This window comes from Gasterosteus aculeatus, chromosome 10, assembly GCF_964276395.1.
Source record: "Gasterosteus aculeatus chromosome 10, fGasAcu3.hap1.1, whole genome shotgun sequence".
NCBI lineage: Eukaryota > Metazoa > Chordata > Actinopteri > Perciformes > Gasterosteidae > Gasterosteus > Gasterosteus aculeatus.
Window position 1 is genome coordinate 9,808,535 of NC_135697.1, and position 20,522 is coordinate 9,829,056.

Here is a 20,522-nt window from a genome sequence, read left to right on the forward strand (position 1 = left end):
TTCTATTGAGTTTTGGGAAACAAGAGTCTTGGCGGATACCCATCAGGGGTTTGGCTGACCTGTGAGAGGTCACACTCCGTTTTCTGTTAATGTCCTACAAGTGCCAATTATGTTGAGCAAGTTAAATTAACGGACATTTAAGTACCTTTGTGTGGGCAACGCTGTCTTTTGTCTTCATTGGGAGCCCTGCAGTCCTCTCCTACCTGCACAGTTTCTCAGTTATTGATTGAGGCTTTAACACGTTGATCGATCCTAACAGGGGACATGGGGGGGGTCTATGGCACAGCTGTTTCATTTGGGACCACCATGTCAGTCTCCTAATGAACCTGAACACATCATTCACACTCTGAGTGGAAATTCGGGATATTTAGTATGTTGTGTTTTGGCATCAGATGTGAACTTAAATTACATAGCGTCCTAAAGTTTATTGGTTTGATAAATCAAGTAAAAAAAAGCCCCCCCAGCCCTTTATCATTTCCTGAACTTAATCCATTCAGTTCATAGAGGAACAGAGGAAAGTGGTGTAAACACATTCCAGACACGTAGATCTTTGTATCTAGCACATTCAGAGTACTTGCCCAAAACACCTGCCAACCCCCCCCTTCCTCCTCCTAGAAGCCAGTTTGTACGTTTCTAGAAGCGCTATCCCATAATTCCCTGGCTTCCGCAAGTGAAGATATACAACCCGTGACCACTAGATGGTGACCTGGGGGTCAGCAGCACCGACCGCTGCTCTACCGCCGAGGGACGAGCAGATTTGGCCCCCGCAGGGGAAACACCACAGATATGAGAGAAGGAAAAGAGAAGAAGAGTGAGGAAAGAAAAAATATACATGATGATTTCACTTTCAGACTGGATGAAGAGCTGCAGGAAGGGTTAGCAAAGGGAAAGTGGAGAGAGAGAGAGAGAGAGAGAGAGAGAGAGAGAGAGAGAGAGAGAGAGAGAGAGAGAGAGAGTAGTGAAGCAGGGCAGAGAGTGAGGGGGGTCGGTGAAGGAGGGGTGTGTGGGGAGGGGGGGAGTGGTTAGCCCTTCTCACTGCCTGTATATAGAGAGGACAGAGTCTGACAGAGCAGATCCAGTGAGAGAGTTTCTTCCTCTCTACCTGTGGAGGACGCCTTGAACTTCTGGACTTTTCTATCGGATTAACCACGCCGGCATTTCTCCCTCAACTTAAGGTAACACGACTTTTCTCCACTTTTCAAAAAGCAGTTCTCCTCATTACCAAACTCCAGGCAGGTGCAGGCTCGAGTTGTTGATACTTATCTCATTTTACTTTAAACGTCATTGTGATTTGATATTAATGTTTGCCCATGACTATTTTCTTTGAGACGAGATCCATCTGCTTTATTTCCAAAGGCACGGAACTTAAGTACGTCGTCTTCACTGTTACAATATATTTACCCTGTGGGTGTGGGATTGTAGGATTATAATAGTGTATAGTTATTGACAAGGTAACTAGGCTACAATGGCTTTGTGGTGACTCCTCTTGTGTGCCTCTGAGCAAAAAGGGCTTTCATGCTGATACACTGAGACTAGATGCCTGAATCATCAGTGTTATGCAGAATTATCTCATAGTTCAGCTGTGTCAAGGAAAGTGAAAGAATGGATCATGAGATGAATCCGTTAAAGGTATAGTGCTTTGTTTAGTACCTCTCGTAGCCATTATAGTATATAGTTTAGGGTTTTAATATCCTATCCAAAATATGCATGTCAATGCAGTGGTGAGTATTTGGAAAAATGACATTACATTTAAAATGTTATGTCATTTGGGTGAACTGAGCTACTGATAAACAAATGGTCGGTCTGTGTTTTTGACATTGTTGGAGATTCCTCACAGCGTTGCTCGGCTCACTGAGATCAAGCAGGTTTAAGTTTTGACCGCCGGCTTGAAGCGGAGATGAACTCTCAGCCGCAGTGACAATGCAGTTCTTCTACTCTTACCGTTTGATGTGTGTATGCACTTCCATGCATGTCCTTTGAAGGGCTTCATTTGTCCCGTGTCTGCAGTGTGGGATCAGTAGCCGGGCCGCACACATGCCAGGAGCACTGATGGGCCACAAGGAAGCTTCCAAACCATGATGATACGGACACGTCAGTTTAAATGTTAAGCTGAGACCTGCACCCAACACAATCAGATATGGTCTCACTTTGAAGCTACTTTATTGCACTACCGCTCAACAAAACACTTGTGTTAAGGAGGAGACGTACCCATCCCATGCTGCCATATGCCTTTGTGTGTGTGTGTGTGTGTGTGTGTGTGTGTGTGTATCTACGACTAGGAGGGCGGTCATGCAGAAAGCAGCAGGGCAAAGATCTTTATCGGGAACTGGCTCTATGTGTAGATGGTCCGTTGGGCTCTGAGATCTAACTGGGTAATCAATGATGGTATACGGCCAACGGCGAGTATTGTTAAGGGTGAGAGTTGTGGATTTGCTTGATGTCCAGACTATCAAGTCGGACATTGTTACGCGTGTGTTCACCCGTACTTGAAAACAAATAGTGTGACAGTTAAAACCATTAGAGGAACTATATCACTTTATCGCTATAGAGTCACTGACCAAAAAAAATCTAGTCCAGGTGAAACAAATGCTTGAAGTTTACTTTTAACAGAAGTTTTGATCTCATTTCTTAAATCACTGACTGTGCAGTTTTTCTCTTTTTTTCTTGATGCCTGACAATACACCAGTAATCAGCCGCCGCCTCTGTGTTAAACACACATTCATTGCAGGTTGAAGGTTCCCCTCCGCCCGCCATGCTTCTGTGCCCCGGCGTGGCTTTTAGATAACCGCTGTTGTCTCCGGGGGCCATTAAAACTGGATGTGTCTGCTCATTCAGACAATTTCTTGGAGTGTGACAGATTAGCTTTGACAGCAGGACATTACTTTATTTTCCAGGACTGAGATAACATGCTGATCTGGGACGATAATATTGTGTACCGGCCGGTCCCTCACAGATAAAGCAACACATTTATTTACAGATTGATGAATATTTTCTTGTGAAAATGCTAAGCGTTAAGCAATACTAAAGCATGATGGGGGACTCACATTATTGGCTTAAGACTTCAGCGCGTACTTGTTTTCCATCATTTTCTTGCCGAGTACATTTACAAACAGTATTTAGCTGCTGTTTGTTTTGGATGCTTGAAATGGTTAGTAGTTGGAAACATAAGCAGAGGATTCCAGGGGTCACGTGTGTCCGCTGCGAGCTCTGTTTGAATGCAGCTCCTGTGTGTGCTTCCAAGCACATGTGCGACGGTGTGTTTGTGAATTGCACAGCGGGAGGTGGATGATGTGTTGGCAGCAGTCATACCCCAATCATGCTGCTCTCGGTCCAACCGTCTCCCCTCTCTTCCTGAGTTTTGTCTCTTGTGGGGAAAAGCAGTTCACAGAAATATTTTTGCTCCCTAATGTAAATGTCAATGCTAGAATTATACGAGGGAAAGTGTTAAATCACGCCACCTTTTACTTAACATCTGGAAATCTTATATCCTTCCTCTGACAGATTTGTCATGAAGCTTTTCCTGTTGACTGTGGCGGCGCTGCTCCTGGTGATGGGAGAGACCAACGCAGAGAGAATCCTGTCGCGGAGGACCAAGAGGGACCTCGCCAATCCGCTGCACGTCCGAGGCATCAGGGACCCGTTTGGCTCCTACTGCGAGAGGCGAGGAGGCTGCTGCCCCGGCAGAGACGACCTGTGCACGGTTCCCTACCTGGACACCATCTGTTACTGCGACCTGTTCTGCAACCGGACCATCGCCGATTGCTGCCCTGACTTCTGGGGACATTGTCTCGGCGTGGAGCCACCCTTCATAGGTAAAAGTGCAAAAAAATAAACCCCAAACTAATGAGTTTGCATGTGCATCAGGGAGTTTTGCAGGTGTGTACGGGCCTGTCGTAGTTATTTAAAGTCCTTCTGAGAGCAACACAGAACCCCTCTAAGTCTGTGCTGTGACACTTGGAAATGAATTATAGGACCTGTGTTAAACTGACTGTTAAACTAGAAAGAAACATGCTGACGGTGAGGGAACAGACAGCAATTATTGGACACATAAACGCCTTCTTTTGGGGTGTCTTTTTGCACCATTTTTCTTGAGTGAATGTCAGAAGGTGAGGTTGAAATAGAATATATAGAATAGAGATATGGGGTCAGAAATACCCTCCCCTGCTCTCACAAAAAAGCGCGCCAACCTGACCTCTGAGATGACCACATCTGGACTCAGAGGTGTAAAATTCCAGTGACAGCGGAGGACTACCTGCTAACGGAACAGGGAACAGTAGGCTTCTCATTAACCCAGACAGGGAGGGGGGGGGAGACGGGGTTGGATGGAGGGATGAATGGAGGTCAAGAGAAGGAATGCGGGGTATGCGCGCGGGGAGGGGGGCCTCAGACAACGGGCGCGGGGCGGCAGACGGAGGGGTCGTTACAGGTATGTGTTACCTGGAGGACACGGCGGGGGGGGGGGGGGCGTGACAGGGTGGCACACTGATGTGAGTGTGCACAAACACACGTATTCGACCGCGCCGCTTCAAAGGGATGCTGACAGCTAAAGCCCCTCAGAAGGAATTCCCCAAAGGTGGGCGTTTCTCATTCTCAGTCGTTTAAGTCCTTGTTTGTCGCTCTAATATTTGCTCAAAGAAATATCTGCATTCGAGCCAAATTAACAGTATCCCTCTATAGACAATCCTTGTAAATGAATAACTCTTTTCACGCTCTTCAGCCCCGCAGTAACTGAGTTGTGACGGACTGGGTGAGACAGCTGGGAGGGGGATGCTGGGTAACAGAGGTCCTCAGTCATAAATCACACAATCAGCTCTGGACCGAGCAACAGAGACACGGAAACCTGCTCGCACTGTAAATTCTCAGCCAGTAAATTCCGTCTGAGACCCACAGTGACGGCACCTCCCACTGTAAATCAGCATGTAGATAAACATCAGTGTTAATCTTTTAGCCGACTCCAGTATCATTCTCACAACCTGTAAAGGTTCAAACTTCAAGTGGTGGAAGTTCTCGCAAGAAATGCCGATGCTCTCCGCCAGCTTCTTGATTTCTGCCGTCGGTTTGTGACGATGTGCACCATTGGACCCGTGGACCATTGCAGCTCACTGATGTTAATGGTTTTCTGGTGCTTGGCTGTGGACTTAATGGCAGGCTTCTTCTGTGGCGCTTTCCCTCAATGTCGCTAGGGATGGTGAAGTGGAGCATAAGCTGGTTAATGCATGACGAGGGCCCGGGAAAGCATGGGAGGGCGGGAACGAAGCTAACGCGACATTCCTACACTGGATTATTGGAGCTTGGAGCTCCTTTGCACTCACATATATTCTGTGTGTGTGCACTCACATAAAGACCTAAACACACACACACGCACACGCACACACACACACACACACACACACACGCACACCTGAGTTGGTGACTCTTTTTTTCTATTTTTCTTTCTCTCTCTCTATTTTTTACTGTGGGCACAAGTGAAGGACTTTGACCAGTAGAGTTGCGTCATTAAGTGAGTGCTTTATATAGAAGTGCATCTCTGTCTCCCATTTGTGTATTTGCTTACATCAGTTACCCCTCTTTGTCTCCTCCCAGACACCTGCGAAAGAAATGGAAACAAGTTCTTTACAGGGCAAACATACAAAGAGAACTGCAATTTATGGTAAGTGAGCCTGTCTTTCTTCCTCTGACTTCTCTTTCAGCCTCTTAAATCTGGGGCTTTCCCATAAATGGACTTTTAAGTCGGTTGAAGCTTGAGAAACACGCTTTCCCCTCACTGTCTCTACATGCTCTGTGTGTGTTTTGTCCTAACACTTAATATGAGGCATGTTGGTTATATTGATCACATGATTTTCATCACACATGTCTGTCTACTTGCACTTTCTCATACCTCTTTGTTTGGAACTGGCATTTTTTTTATACCAACAAAAGGAAAAGCTCATGTGGAAAAAATAGAATTAATGATGATGAAGTATTTAACTCCAGGGTGTTGTGCATGTTGGCTCATGATGACACTTTAATGGATGTTAGTATTACCTTTCCTCAATAGCAAGTCAACGTCTGCTGTTAATAAAGTCTGGAAGAAGGTGTGAACGGGAAGAGGTAGAAAATAAAGAAAAGCACACTCAAAGTTCAGTCTTGTTTTTCACTTCAGTCTTTGTATTGGAAAGTTAATACTGATAGTATTTTGTTATTAATTCCAAAGCTTTCTCTTCTTATGATACGTTGTGAAATGCTTTATGTTTGCGTCTGTAACATGAGGAACGGAACAGTAGCTGCGTAAGTGAGGATAAATGTAATGTTTGTGTTAATCTAATAATATCCCCAGGGCCTCGGCCTTCTGGGCGATGTGGTCCATCTTTGAACTGTTCTTACTCAGATGCAAATCGCCTCTCCTCGATATCGTGACACACTGCTCATGTATTCCTGTTCTCACTTGTTTTGATTAGAAGTCCTTGACAACCTTGTATTCTATTTCCAAGTGGACACATTTATAAAACATCATTTTTTGTAACCTTGACATGAGCTTAATTGTTGCTGAACGAGCTATTTGAGATTAGCTCAGTGACGGCAAAGTGCGTTTTTATAACAATGGCCTTCGACGCGCTGAGGTCACCAGAGTGCATGTGGCTGTTGACATTTTTCATCGTAATAATAGTAACAGTCGAGGCGAGTAAGAGCAGATCTTGTGCGACTGGATGAAAGAGGCGCAGGAGGTCGAGTAAGAGAAGGCAGGAAGGAGAGAAATTGAGTTCTTCCCCCGTCCTCCACTGTGGTTTCTCCCGTCTGTGTCATTTGATGTTCCTCAAAGCCCCCATTTGTACGTGTGTGAACATGAACACCCGTGTTGATTTAACACCCATTTGTAGACCCCTCTTCAGTTTCTCCTCCTGCATGGCAAAACACACTCTGGCTGTTTGTCATGACACGTCCAACCGAAACAACGCTGACCCCGCTGATCTCCACTTAAAAGCCTGTTCAAATCTAGAAGCTGGACTGCGTCAATCTGACAGGCCCGAAGTATGACTTTCATCATTGCAGCTCAATTAGGTCCCACGTGCGTAGATAGGCCAGCAGGGCAGTTGATAAATATCCTGCTGCAAGTTAAAAATAACCTCCAATATCCTAGTTCACATAAAAAAACGTGTTTATTTGCTAACCCTCCCCTTTAGTGGAGTCTCACGCCAGCACGCCCTCACACATGCCTGTTGAGGCACACGGATGCTGGAGGAATTGCACCGCAGCCTCGGCGCGGAGGGACACACACTCCCTTTTTCTACTCCTACTCTCTTCTCTTATTAATTCCCCCAATGGACGTACGTCCTCCCAAGTTTCAGAATCAGGGCTGCAGGGCGGAGGGGAGGGCTTCCGCTCGGAGTTGCTCTCCCTCTTTTCCCTACAAAGTGTCTCATTAGCAGGGATCAAGCTCGCGCACACCGTTATCTAACCTCCTACGTGCCTTCACGAACCACTCGCAAAATGTCCCAGATAAAAAGCTGCGTTTTGACTGTCAGTATTGCCAACGGACAGATTGTGTCAGTGCGAGAAAGCATATAACACAACCAGAGTTAGCATGGAAGTAATGCTCATTTTGTGTGTGTGTGTCTTAATGGGATCAACCCAACTGGGAGCTTTTCCCGAGCTGTTGGCATCCTGATAACCTGATAATCCTGATAACTCTTTATCTGCTCCAAATGAGCTGAAACGCGACGCCTCCTTCTCTCACGCAGCCATGAAGGAGCGATCGCCTCCGACTACCTGCAGCATTTCTGCTCAAACCAGCACGCAGTTCAGATTGGACGAAAGCCGATGCCAGCTTGGACTTCCTGAACTGCCGTCTAGCTTCTCAGACAAAGTACACGTCATATCTGAACACAGAGCATGTGTCTGTTGTTCCTACTGATCAGGCAGGATTTGGCGAGTCAAGGCACCTCATGTCCTGTGTCTGTCTCTAAGCGTGTACGTGTGTGTGTGTGTGTGTGTGTGTGTGTGTGTGTTCGTGTGTGGGTGTGTACACGCTCAGAGGTGAAGAGCGTGTCTTTCTCTAATAGGAGTGTGACAGAGAAAATGTGGCCTGCCGCTGACACTCTGTCTCCTTGTCTCCTGCTGTCATTATCCCGTCTCTGGGTGCGTGCCCAGCACTATTACCGTGTGGATTTATTGTTGTCTTTGACCTACTGGTGCTGAGCTGCGTGTATTTGTTACTGCTGGAGGAGGAGGTGAAAGGTCATTGTCTCCTTACTCCAGTCACAGCCATGAGACCGAAACAGAAACTCTGTCGCTGTGTACGAGCGCGCGGCTTCATGTTAACATCGTCTTTGAGATTTAGAGAGCAAAGTGACTTTTTCATTGCCGACATTTTTTGAAATGATTCAGTAAGTTTGCTCAGCTCAGCATGAAGATGTAAACTGAGTCCTGATTCTGCAAACAATATACGTTGTGTTAATTATTGAGCTTGAGAGATGCTGATCGGCAGATTGTGTTACTTTTGGACAAACGCAGGCTGGTTGTTTCCTAATGCTTCCAGTGTTTTTAATAAGCCAAACCAACCCGCTGTTGGCAGTAGCTTTATATCTATTGTATAGACACCAATTGTGTTTCCCAACATATTAAACTGTGGTGACTATACAACTAATTAAAACGAGTTATTGATATAAAATTACAATATCTGCTGAATACATGAAGGCATACAGTTGAGTCACCTCGAGTTCACATTTCGCAGCTTCCCAGACATTTCACACAGATAGTGACCTACTTGTACAATTTGAAAGTACTCTTACTTTACGTTAAAAAAGCAATTCCATGTTCCATTACATTTTGGAGCAAAGTCGTATTTTTACTTGTTATTTACATTTATTTTATTTCAAATATTTAGATTATTTTTGCTGATAATTCCTGAATGCAGGAATCTTACTTTTACTTAAGTATACTTCCACAACCAGTCTAGCATGCACACACACACACACACACACACACACACACACACACACACACACACACACACACACACACACACACACACTGTGACAAACTGACAAACACACACTTCTGAGTCATCAGAAAGTACACAAGTTATTTTTGAGCATTCCCTAAGTAAACATTGTGGTGGTCATTAATATCCTGCTTCTATCTCTTCTGTCATCTTCTTGACTTCTTCTCTACTTCCTTCTGACTAAAAATGGATCCTCGTTCCGCAGCCTCAAAAGGTTGAATATTTCCTTTAACCTCTCTCTGTTTATGTCTCCCTCACCAGTCAGCTTTCCTTTTTTTTAATGTTACTGACATTTTTCTCATTAACTACCAATTTGGAAACTCCACTGAGCCCTTGAATATTTGTCTATCTTAGTCCTCCTATTTTAGCTGTTGACCTCACTAGCGTAAGCATACACATGGAAATCATAAGTAATGCAATCGCAGCCGCTAAAGCCTCTCAATGGCCTGACGTCTTTGCCCCGTCTGCCTGTCTGTCCTCTGCAGCACATGTGGGATCACGGGACGCTGGGAGTGTGAGCAGAACGCCTGCCTGATGGAGCCGGGCCTGATAGACGGCGTCAACAGAGGCAACTACGGGTAACGAAAGCAAAACTTGCATCGACGCGCATACTCGATGACACGGTATTCTACAGTAACATCCGTACCACACATTCTCCTCCTGGTTTGTGCTTTTAGATGGACGGCAGCCAACTACACTCAGCTCTACGGCATGACGCTGGACGAGGGCATCCGCTTCCGCCTGGGTACACAGAGGCCGTCCAGGACGGTCATGAACATGAATGAGATGCAGGTACAGGACGGGGTTCATCCCTCACATTTTTACTTTTGAGGTTGATCGGACAAAGAGAGGTTCCAAAGGCACAAACACAAAGCATCAGCGTCGACGCTCATTTTCTTTGCTCAGGTGCTTTTAAGACTCTTGCCATCCCCACTTTTTTTTCCCACCATTAACCTTGGACCTTGTTTTTGAAAGGTTGCATAAAAACGAAATTCCACACAGAGATTGGAAAACTATTATGTTAGCTGTGTGTTACCTCTTAAATCCAGTTTTGCTTTAAAAATCCACTTTAAAAAGGATTTTCACTTCTGCACCCATTGTCCCATAGATCACATACTCTGTATTTGCCGTTCCCACATTGGGCTGTTTGAGGTCATGTAGGTGAATTGTTACAGTGCCGTTGTGGCCTGTCACTTCTTTGAAAGCTCCTGCGTTCTTCCCGTAAGTAATTTTGTAATATTATTGTGAAATACCGGTTTAGAACCCTTTTACAACAAAGGAGCGCTGATGAAAACGTATAATCATGGCGGCTTGTTGGTACGAGACGGCGTCTCGGGCTGGAAGCTCAGCCTTTGTTTATGCTCGGCCCAGACAGATTACATAAGAGGGAACCAAAACATCAGACACTATGGAGGGGACGGGGACTGGAGAATGAAGAGCAAACCTCGTCTTCAGTCTGCAGCCCCCCACCTCTACGCATCCCTTCATCCACCTTGTTTACCTCTTCCAGCATTCCACTTCACCCCTATAAACCTCCCAACTCCCGCTCCTTCTTCCGCTGTCGGCGTGTCCCTACCTGTGCCAGGAACCAGACTAGAGACGTGCAGCCCATTCATAAATGACTCTTTCCCACTGTTCTTTCATGTCTGGAGGTAGACTCCGTTTAAGGGATGGGAAAATATGAATTTGTTAATTACTTAAACAATTTTAATCTGGTGTTTCAAGATTCTTTCTTTTGGACTTTGACCTTCTAAGCTACAATTCTCAGACCAGCGGCAAATTCCTCAGTTATGTACGAGGTGGCCATTTGTGCTTTGAATACCTTCCCATTAATCCGAAGAATGGTGCACAGGAGCCAGGCTCTTAGGGAGAGAGAGCGGGAGAGTGGGGAGGTGAGGGGAGGCTCCGCTATCACACATGACACACATGAGATGAAGGGAGCATCCGACCTCAGGTGGAGACTAATGGGTCAAGTATGTTTGGTATGTTAGAAGCACCTGCCGGTGAACATGCGCTGTCAGGAAGATATCTGCACCATCATCCGAATTAGGATTGATCATCACGGCGGTCTCGGTGCCTCCAGGAAAGATTTTGTTGGTTCAAATGATGTTTTGTTAGTAGCCAAGCGGCTTCATGTTTTCACGGAGAGGACGGGGATCAAAGTTCCTGTCTATTTTACAGAGATTGACCCCTGGGCCACATGGGCCCGAGTGCTTAAGGCTAAGCCTCTTCTAGGATTGATTAGTAGACTAATCTGCCTGGGATCTAAACTTGTAATACAAAGCTGTCCACAAGTACTTAATTGCATTTGTTAGTTTGTGGGCAAATATTTAAACAGCTGTAACTCTGTGTTGGTTGTTTGAACCTCTATTTTTCTTGCGGCCTACATCTTATGATGATAATTAAACAAGCCTAACTTGTGTGTCCTCAATGAGGCTTACTCTTTGAGTTCAACGGTGATTGAGCTCCATTGACTTGACCTGACTCATCGCTCCTCTCCGTCAGATGAACATGGATCCCGAGAGCGACAGTCTGCCACTCTACTTCAACTCAGCAGAGAAGTGGCCGGGAAAGATTCACGAGCCGCTGGACCAGGGCAACTGCGCCGCATCCTGGGCTTTCTCAACTGCAGGTAGAATAACCTACAAAGACAAAATAAATATCCAAACTCTGATGTCTTGACCAGAAAGGGTCATCCTCAAGTTCATGGTTGTAATATTTTGTGTGCACATATTAGTCATGCAGCACCTGCCAAATGTTTATGGATGTGTATGATCACATTTAGCTTCCCGATGACAAAAATAGTTTGAAACACAAAATCCTACATGGATTACAGCAAATGTCGTTGGGAAGGTTTTCCTTTGTGTTGTTAAGTATGCCGTTTGGTAATAAAGCCTGTTCTTTTCACCAGCTGTGGCCTCAGACAGAATCTCCATCCAGTCAATGGGTCACATGACTCCTCAGCTGTCACCACAAAACCTCATTTCCTGTGACACGCGCAATCAGGGAGGGTGCGAGGGGGGACGCGTCGATGGAGCCTGGTGGTACCTCCGGCGTAGAGGGTAAAGACTTTTGTTTCACTCTACAACAAAACAAGGAATAGGCAAAGCAACGTGTGACCCTTCTAGAGATCAGGCCCATTTTTACCAAAACTCCTCTCCTCCCACAGAGTGGTGACGGAAGGCTGCTATCCGTACCGACCCCCGCAGGAAACGCCAGCGGAGGTGGGCCGCTGCATGATGCAGAGCCGCTCCGTGGGCCGGGGGAAGAGGCAGGCCACGCAGCGCTGCCCCAACGCACACAACTACCAAAACGACATCTACCAGTCCACACCGCCCTACAGGCTCTCATCCAACGTAAGGCCCGCACACGCACGGCACAATCGATGCATACTCTGGTATTACCTCGTTACATTTTCTACTACAGTAAACAACGTAATAGGCTTACATCTGTTGGATTCAGGATTGGGAGGTTGATGGAAATTCAATTTTGGATGGACAATACAGGCCAGGGAGTGAAATAAACCAATTTGCAGACTGCACTTTGGATATCATCGTCCATAATCGTTATAAAGATCAAGATTCAAAAGTGTACCTGGAATTAGATTTCTGTTCTAAACTTTACAATAATGTCTACCTTGCCTAAGTGTTTTTTTTGCACACAATAACCATATTGGGAGGAAATTAAATCACACGCAAAGTTCGCAAAAGAAAAACGAGTTTATTTCACGATTTAAAAAACTGATTTAAATCCACGATGTTCTTCAAGTCAGGTATTCTTTTACAAAGCACCCCTTCCCTGCCCTTCCAGCACAAAGTAACATTCACTGAAAGTGCTTCCAGATCCGTTTCAGCATGGAGCTCGGTGCATCTTCTACAATTCAAAGTTGACCACTGAGCTGCAGCTGAGATTTTACCGGCCAGCATCCATCATTGCTAAATGACGGCTAATGTCCCTCGAAATCATTACAGCCTGTTGTTTTTGACTCTCAATGGCCTGTGAATTCAATAAGCCAGGCATTAAGGCCAAGGGACCCTGCTGGACTCAATGTTGTTATATGACTTTAGACATTCAGGAGGTTGTTTTTATCCTCTACATTTCACTAACAAGCAATGATCTTCTTTTCTTTCTCTCTCTCTCCACTACCTATAAATAAATACTTACATTGTCTCTCTCAGGAAAAGGAGATTATGAAGGAGATTATGGATAATGGCCCTGTGCAAGGTAAGGCCAATTCCATATTTTATTGTGAACATTTGCTCTCAAGTGAGTGTTATTAAAAAAGCAAAAAAAACAATGTACTCCCAACTGTGACACACACACACACACACACACACACACACACACACACACACACACACACACACAGCCCCGTGTCAGGTATCAAACCTGGGATGTCATGTTTTACCTTGTCATCATGACCTTTGTTTCCACATCGACCCCCAGCCACCCGGTCAGAAATAATGGGCCTTCACTTCAGTGTGGTTGACCTTCCTTACTAACCCGCCTCGCTGTCTGGTGCCCATCTGGACCATTGTGAAGCCCACGCAAATAGAAGAGGGAATGTGTGTGTGTGTGTGTGTGTGATTCTCTATGAGCCGGTTACAGCTTCTTCTTCTGCTTTATTGTTTAGCAGTGCAGGACAAACTTATTGGCTTCATGTCAAGTTTCCTTTTCACCCTTTGAGCTTCTCTTTAACACAAAGGTCTAGATGAGTGTGTGTTCCTGTGTCCTCAAACATGTTCTTTGTGTTGGTTGTTAATGAATAAAGAGCCCTCACACTGTTCTCAGCTAGGGAACATACACATACCCACACCCACACACACACACACACACACACACAAACACACAATGCTGCCATGTCTGATGTCGGTGTGTATGACTCAGGGGGGGAAACTGAAATTTGTTTGGTAAAATTAGGTAATTTTTTTTAGATGAATTGTTGTTTGAGCTGTTTGATATTTCCCTCCAGTGTTCCTATGGCCTGTGTGAGATTTATACACCAACAAATTCTCTGTGCCTTTTTGTCCTTGCAGCTATTATGGAGGTCCATGAGGACTTCTTTGTCTATAAGAACGGGATCTATAAACACACTGATGTCAGCTTCACCAAACCTCCACAATACCGCAAACACGGCACTCACTCAATTAGGATCACCGGGTGAGTAACCAGTACAGTGCAACACTGTGTGTGCATTTTTTGTGTGAACCAACAGCCTGCGTAGCTGTAAATCTGCACTGATTTCAACAGACCTAGCCTAAGACATTTTAAGTTTGTGCAAGGATCTAATGCCTTTTGATGATGAAATACCATGTGCCCTCTCACACATACATGTGAACAAGTTCTAGACAAAAGCTTTTGCCCTCTCGACTCTCTACATGTGTCTGGTTTCACCAACCTGTTTTGAATTGAGCAGCTGCTTGATTCAGAGCTTCACCTGCATGTGTGTTTGCACACAGCGGGAATGTACGCGTGAACAAGCTCCCCTCTTTGAGACCCCCCCACACCCTAATCTCACTGGCCCGCTATGGAGCTCCTCTGTTTGAGTCACCCTGCCGTTTGGAAGCGGGTCTGTCTGTCGGAACAATGACAAGTTGCCGCTCGCCGGTTTTCACTTGACAAATTAGAAAAACGAGCAGCTACCTCATAAAGGTGTCCGGTGGCGGCAGAGGAATGCGTGTTTGTGAGCATTCGACTGCACCACAGCGTCTATAGACACGGTTTCTCAGTGCTACGATAGCCTCCAGCCTTTTTCTGCTTGGCCCTTGATGTGTCTGCCGTGCGTATTGTATGACATCATAGGGCACGTTAAGGTATGTGTATGATAAACACTCCAACCTGTACTTTAGCTTGTTGGAACTGTTCCCGAAACGTCTTCCTGGAAAGCTTCGCATGCAGAGGATCTTTCACAACGCTCATGTGACTAATTACATCTCTACTCGTGCTCTTTGGCTCCTCCTACTGACGCTGTGATTGCTCACCACTCACTTGGCCAGTGGATGTGGATGCAGCAGCAACATGGGTTCATGGGCGGAACATGGCGTTTCGAGCTCCGACCTGCCAGCTACAGGCATCGCTGGTGTTTTCATAGTCCAAATCCCATAGCGGTGCGTTCCTTTAAGCCCACGGCCTGGGAAAGTTTGTGGAAAGATCATTGGGGTCCAGTGTGGTGGAAAGGGCATTGTCTGGGCCGCTGATCCCGACTGCACCGGACAGAGAGAGGGGATCAATCCACGGAGAAGAGGTCAGAGGTGGGTTGAGTGGACGTTGATGAAGGGCGGCCCACGTGGGCACACCGGTATGCCCATCATTGTCCCGGCCTGAGCAAGTGAGCTGATTGGAGGCCAGATAAGTGATCAGCGGTGGTGTGATTCTGTCTGGCTCTGTGCATGGCAAAAAATAGGCAGACAGGCAGGCATGTGGGATGCCACACACACACACACACACACACACACACACACACACACACACACACACACACACACACACACACAGGCAGGTGTGAATGTGCCCTCACTCACCAGCGCAAATCTCATCTCTTCATTATGGGTCAGATTGCCGTTAGCATCATTGTTAACGCAGATGTTTTTAATGTCTCTGCGTCAGGGAAAGCTATTAAAGACACTCACAAATAGAGGTTGGCACCATCAGCCTGTGTTGGGGTGGTGGGCTGCAGGGTTTGTAGAGATCGGAGATCAGCCACTGTATTTCCCAGCATTCCTTTCTCTTATGTAAGAAAACAAGTGATTGGTCTCTCGGGAAACGAAAGTCCTGGAGTGCAAAAACAGGATGGAAGTTTGCTTTGGAGAATGTTAAGATCACGACGAGCAGCATAGCCGGCGTCTATAAAAGTTGGCAGCGGCCAAGCGAAGTCATGAGCGGAATTTATGGGACTTTCGCCAAGTTTTCATGAGAACAATGATGCGAGGGAGGGACAAGGGTACGAAGAGGCCTCAAAGTTCAGTTTCACATAGTATATTTGGGCATTTTCCATGTTGGTCTTGTTGTCCGTGAGCGCGTCACTAAGGCGGTGTTCCCTTCCTCGTAAACCTTCTCTCTCCTTCCGCTGTACGGACATGGACAGGAAAAGGGGAATTCCTTGTTGTTCTGGTTGGAATGATGTACTGAATAAGTGATGTCGAGGCACAAATACTCCTGAATAATTTTCAGGATGTTGTTTTTTTCCCCTTTTTGAACAGTACTTCCTGCTTTTCACTCTGAATAATATCAAGCGTGTTTTAGGTGAACACATTCCTGAGAAGTGTTTACAGCTGTGTAGTGCTGCTTGGCCAGCGTCCACGCTTAAAATAACATTTCAAACTCTGACACATTTTATATCTGTATTTAAGGAGAAGTTGGCGTCCGGTTGTTTGGCTGTAATGCATTTTCAGTAACCATCCTCCCTGCTTTGTGCATCAGGTGGGGAGAAGAGAGGAGCTTTGATGGGACATCAAAAAAATATTGGGTGAGTCACCGTGCATAACAAACCCATGCCCGAATATCCCCTTAAATGGCTCAAACGTGTTGTTCTTTCCAATGTAAAATAGATTTTAAAGGTAGTGTTTCACTTAGAATCTACCTAACATGTGCTTAAATTTGACTATACTTTTTTTCCCCTCAGATTGCTGCAAACTCCTGGGGAAAGAACTGGGGAGAGAACGGCTACTTTCGCATTGCTCGCGGGGAAAACGAGTGTGAGGTTGAAACATTTGTGATCGGTGCGTGGGGCAGAATCACGATGGAGGACATGCACAGCCACCATCACAGCCATCGTCGCCGGCACACTTAGGGACGCGGCGGATGTTAAAATCACACGTAGGCCTTTGTTTTTAGAAGAAGCACAACAACAATCTCAACACTTTAGAGCACCCGGCCCCCCCCCTTCAGCATCAAGCTGGCTGGGACGGCCTCAAAATCCCCATGAGAGCTTCATCATTTCATACCTCACTTCACACTCTTGGCATCAATACAACCCGTCCTTGTCTTCCCCACTCCCCCTGTAACCAAAGTTTAATGGCACCAAAACCACCAAGATAAACTCAACTAAGCTAAAGATCGTTTGCGTCGCCTTATTCTTAGGCACCTCAGGTACCTACTGATCCAAAGACCACACTTCCCAGAATCCTCAGCGTAATTCAATGAAACACAATATATGACAAAGGCAGAAAGTCAGTCTGATCTTTTTTCTCCTTCTGTGCACTTCTTTGTTGATCTGAACCTTTAGTCTTTTATAAAACCATAATCCAGGTGGACTGAATTTCTGAGGGACAGTTGGAAAAGAGGACATCCGAGTAGCAGATTATCAGTCATCGGACCCTTTCAGAGAGACACACCCAGCCGAACCGTGTAACGTGATGATACATCATAGATGCCCTTAATGACAGTTACTTACAAAGTATTTTAAGATGCTTTTCAGTGCCATTGGCCATAAACAACACCACTGGACATTTCAAAGCAATTCAATAATGAAATAAAAATAAATTAAAAACCAGTGTTAGTGCATTATAGTCTTAATTTGCTCCATTCTCCGTTCACTGGTGAGCTAAAGACAATTATTCTTTTGTTAGAGTTATGAATTTTATTTTACTTCTTGTTTTACATACTGTACGTATTAACTTTCAATACACACCCGTGACTCGCTTTTCTACTTGAGCTTCTACATAGGTGTGACTGTTCGATCACAGCGAGGAGGATGAGGTGGGGGTCGGGGGGGGAACTCCTGTCTGTGCTTCGGCATTCAACCTCAGTTTGTAGTTTGCTGCTTTTCATACGTAATGAACATGCAAAGCCACGTCTAACTCAGACAGAAACCATTCAAGTCACACTGGTCCCGGGTGATGATGTTTTTCTTTGTTTTCACTTTTAGTGCTTTTTTATATGAAAACACCTTCCGACTTATTCGTCACATGCTATTCTTCTGCTGTTTAGCTTTGTGATGTCCTTATTTGAGGCTAATTGAGGACTTGTCAGAAATTGTCTTTCTTCAGCACATCCCCACTTGAAAAGGAATAATTCTTTATCATAACCACTTTAAATTTTATCCTGGTTTTCTTTTGCTGTAACTTCAAAAGGTTTTTCCGATGTGCAGTGTGCTGGATTGACAAGCAGCAGTTCGTTGCATATTTCTCATGCTATGAAAGAACCTTCAATCTTAAGTGAGCGAGTGCAGTGGAATATGGACCCATCAACATGAGATGCACAACAGTTTTACAATAAAGATGAGAAGGACAAGGTTAAACTGAGCTCTGGCCTGAAGAGGTATTATTTCAATTTTTGACAGCGGAGAGAGTGAGATTCTTCTTTTATATATATTTTTTTTATATTGTATCTGTGGGCATGTCGCTAAAGCTCAACAAGAGGGAACACAATGACATAATCTCAATCATTTTTTCATTACAATTTATTTCCACCAGAATTTGCGTAACCTTTCGTATTTATCTACCTAAGATACTTCATGCTCTTTTTAAGAGCAAAGAACATGTTACTTTTCTCATGCAGAAGGAAGTATTAAAATCTGACTGAGATGTCCAGGGTACAACATGTGCATTCAGTAGATGCATCTGATTGATAGTGTTCATTTGTTTTCATTTCAGGATGTTGCATTAATGGTCATTTAGGTTTAGCGGTACCTCGGGCCCAAAGTATGATGCGGAATATAAGTGGCGGCTGGTGGAATTTTCTTTTGGTAGGGCCATCCAATCCAATCAATTTCAAAACAACCCAGCATATGATTCAATCAAAGAAAGGTATCAAACATGTGTTATTACTTTGCAGTTAAATATTTAACATGTATTCCAACACGTGGACTAACATAATAAGGATATCTTATTCATACAATTCAGTATATATAGTGATATTTTGTCTAATATGATTTATAAATACCATATCCTATACATATCATAACTATATAATATAAGTATCATGATGTATAATCTATTTTTCTTTATTTCTTTTTTTTGTCTCAAGGTGGGGCCAGTCCCCATTGCCCTCTATTGGCCAGCTGCCACTGCAACGTATAGAGGGCTTATAAAACCTCTTATAGCGTTAAATGTGCATGAACATCCGCTGCATTAATTATGATTATGTACATTGTTATTATGCAAATCTATCTAAACTCAACTTCTCCTAAAGGAAAACCACAAACCAGGTGCAGCAGCACACAGCCACTTAGAAAAGTTGTGTATTTTATGTCAAATGAACCACTCCTTATTCACTGATGTGTAGACTTTATTTATGACAAGCTGTGTAAATTATCTACTGTACTTTTATTCCTAGTTTCCCTGTGCAATGTTTTTGTTATCGCTCTGTCTCTTGTTTTGTGTGCACTTGACTTGTGCAGCACAATAAAGTCTTTCAAAAACCACACAGCCTCATTGTGGACTTTTTGTGCTTTGAAGTATTGAAACGAGGTAATGTGATAAGGGAGAATGCTTTTCTGTAGGTTGGGTGGCTGACATGGAGAATGATTTTTAAGAACATTACGGCAACAGTGAGCCACAATGGGAGGGGTTCGGGTGCAGGGTGCTCCATGGGACTAGGGCAGTTTTCTTTAAGATCCTGCTGTGTCAGCATACTCTTCCATCAGTGAGGGCAATAATTCGTGACCATCGATCAGTAAAAGACATGGCCGGGGGGTAAGCATAATCCTCCATAAATATATTAATGTAATAATTAAGTACATACAATTATTATTATCAGAAATTAACATAATGATATTTTTAGATAGAATCCCCCAAAACATCTAAACTGGAATAGCTGTTGAATTTGGAGAGAACTTTGTCTCAAAAACTAAAAGATGGACTAATAATTAAGTGTTTACTCTTATTTCTCCAGTAAATGTTTGTGCCTGGGATTTATGAGCTTGGAAAAAGAGGAAGATCTGTTAAGATTTTTTGAAAATATATATGCAGCAGTAGGGATCTGTCTGCAATGACTTTATGATAAGACAATGCTTTGTGTATTGTTAAAAATTATTCATGACAACTCTAATGCACTGACAGACAAACAGGCATGTTACAACTGCAACTGTCTCTTGTGCGTGCTTTTGCCTTCAGCTCAATTTCATAGAAGAGCATAACAAAATAAAAATAATTTGTACAATTGAATCATTAAACTGAAAAAAAGAAAATCTTCACTCAGTAAACAGTATTTCGATAAGGCTATTTCCACCATTTCTTCCTTAGATTTGTTTTGGTGTGTTTAGCATGTCCGTCACATATAAACACCTGCCTTACACTTTCTAACACTGTCTCACTTCAAACCCTCAAGTTTGAAGTGAGACAAATTGTGGGTCTGTACAATTAGCCCAATTCAGCTAACGGCCACAAATATCAGCAGGTTCCTGCGGTGAAAACTACCAGGTGTTATCACCGACGCCATTTCAACACTTTGGCTAATAGAGGGGTGAGCAGACCTGCTGCGAGCAGCTCAGAAGCCTTGGAGGGTTCACCATTTGCATTCCTGCATCCAATCCCTCGCCCAGGAAACTCTTTTATGAGATTCATAAAACATGCATTGGCCATTTTTAGGCCCACATATAACA

The 20,522-nt window shown here is 44.5% G+C and overlaps 1 protein-coding gene across 1 annotated transcript; it reads left to right on the forward strand.

The window, feature by feature from the left end:
* Positions 1 to 966: 966 nt before the first annotated feature.
* On the forward strand, positions 967 to 19,343 carry tinagl1 (tubulointerstitial nephritis antigen-like 1). Its single transcript, XM_040188769.2, has 12 exons — positions 967 to 1,175; positions 3,502 to 3,812; positions 5,584 to 5,650; positions 9,466 to 9,558; positions 9,658 to 9,772; positions 11,486 to 11,612; positions 11,892 to 12,042; positions 12,150 to 12,336; positions 13,159 to 13,204; positions 14,017 to 14,140; positions 16,400 to 16,445; positions 16,602 to 19,343. The coding sequence occupies exons 2-12, from the start codon at positions 3,509 to 3,511 to the stop codon at positions 16,767 to 16,769; spliced, it is 1,428 nt and encodes a 475-aa protein (XP_040044703.2). The 5' UTR covers positions 967 to 1,175; positions 3,502 to 3,508; the 3' UTR covers positions 16,770 to 19,343.
* The last annotated feature ends 1,179 nt before the right edge of the window (positions 19,344 to 20,522 follow it).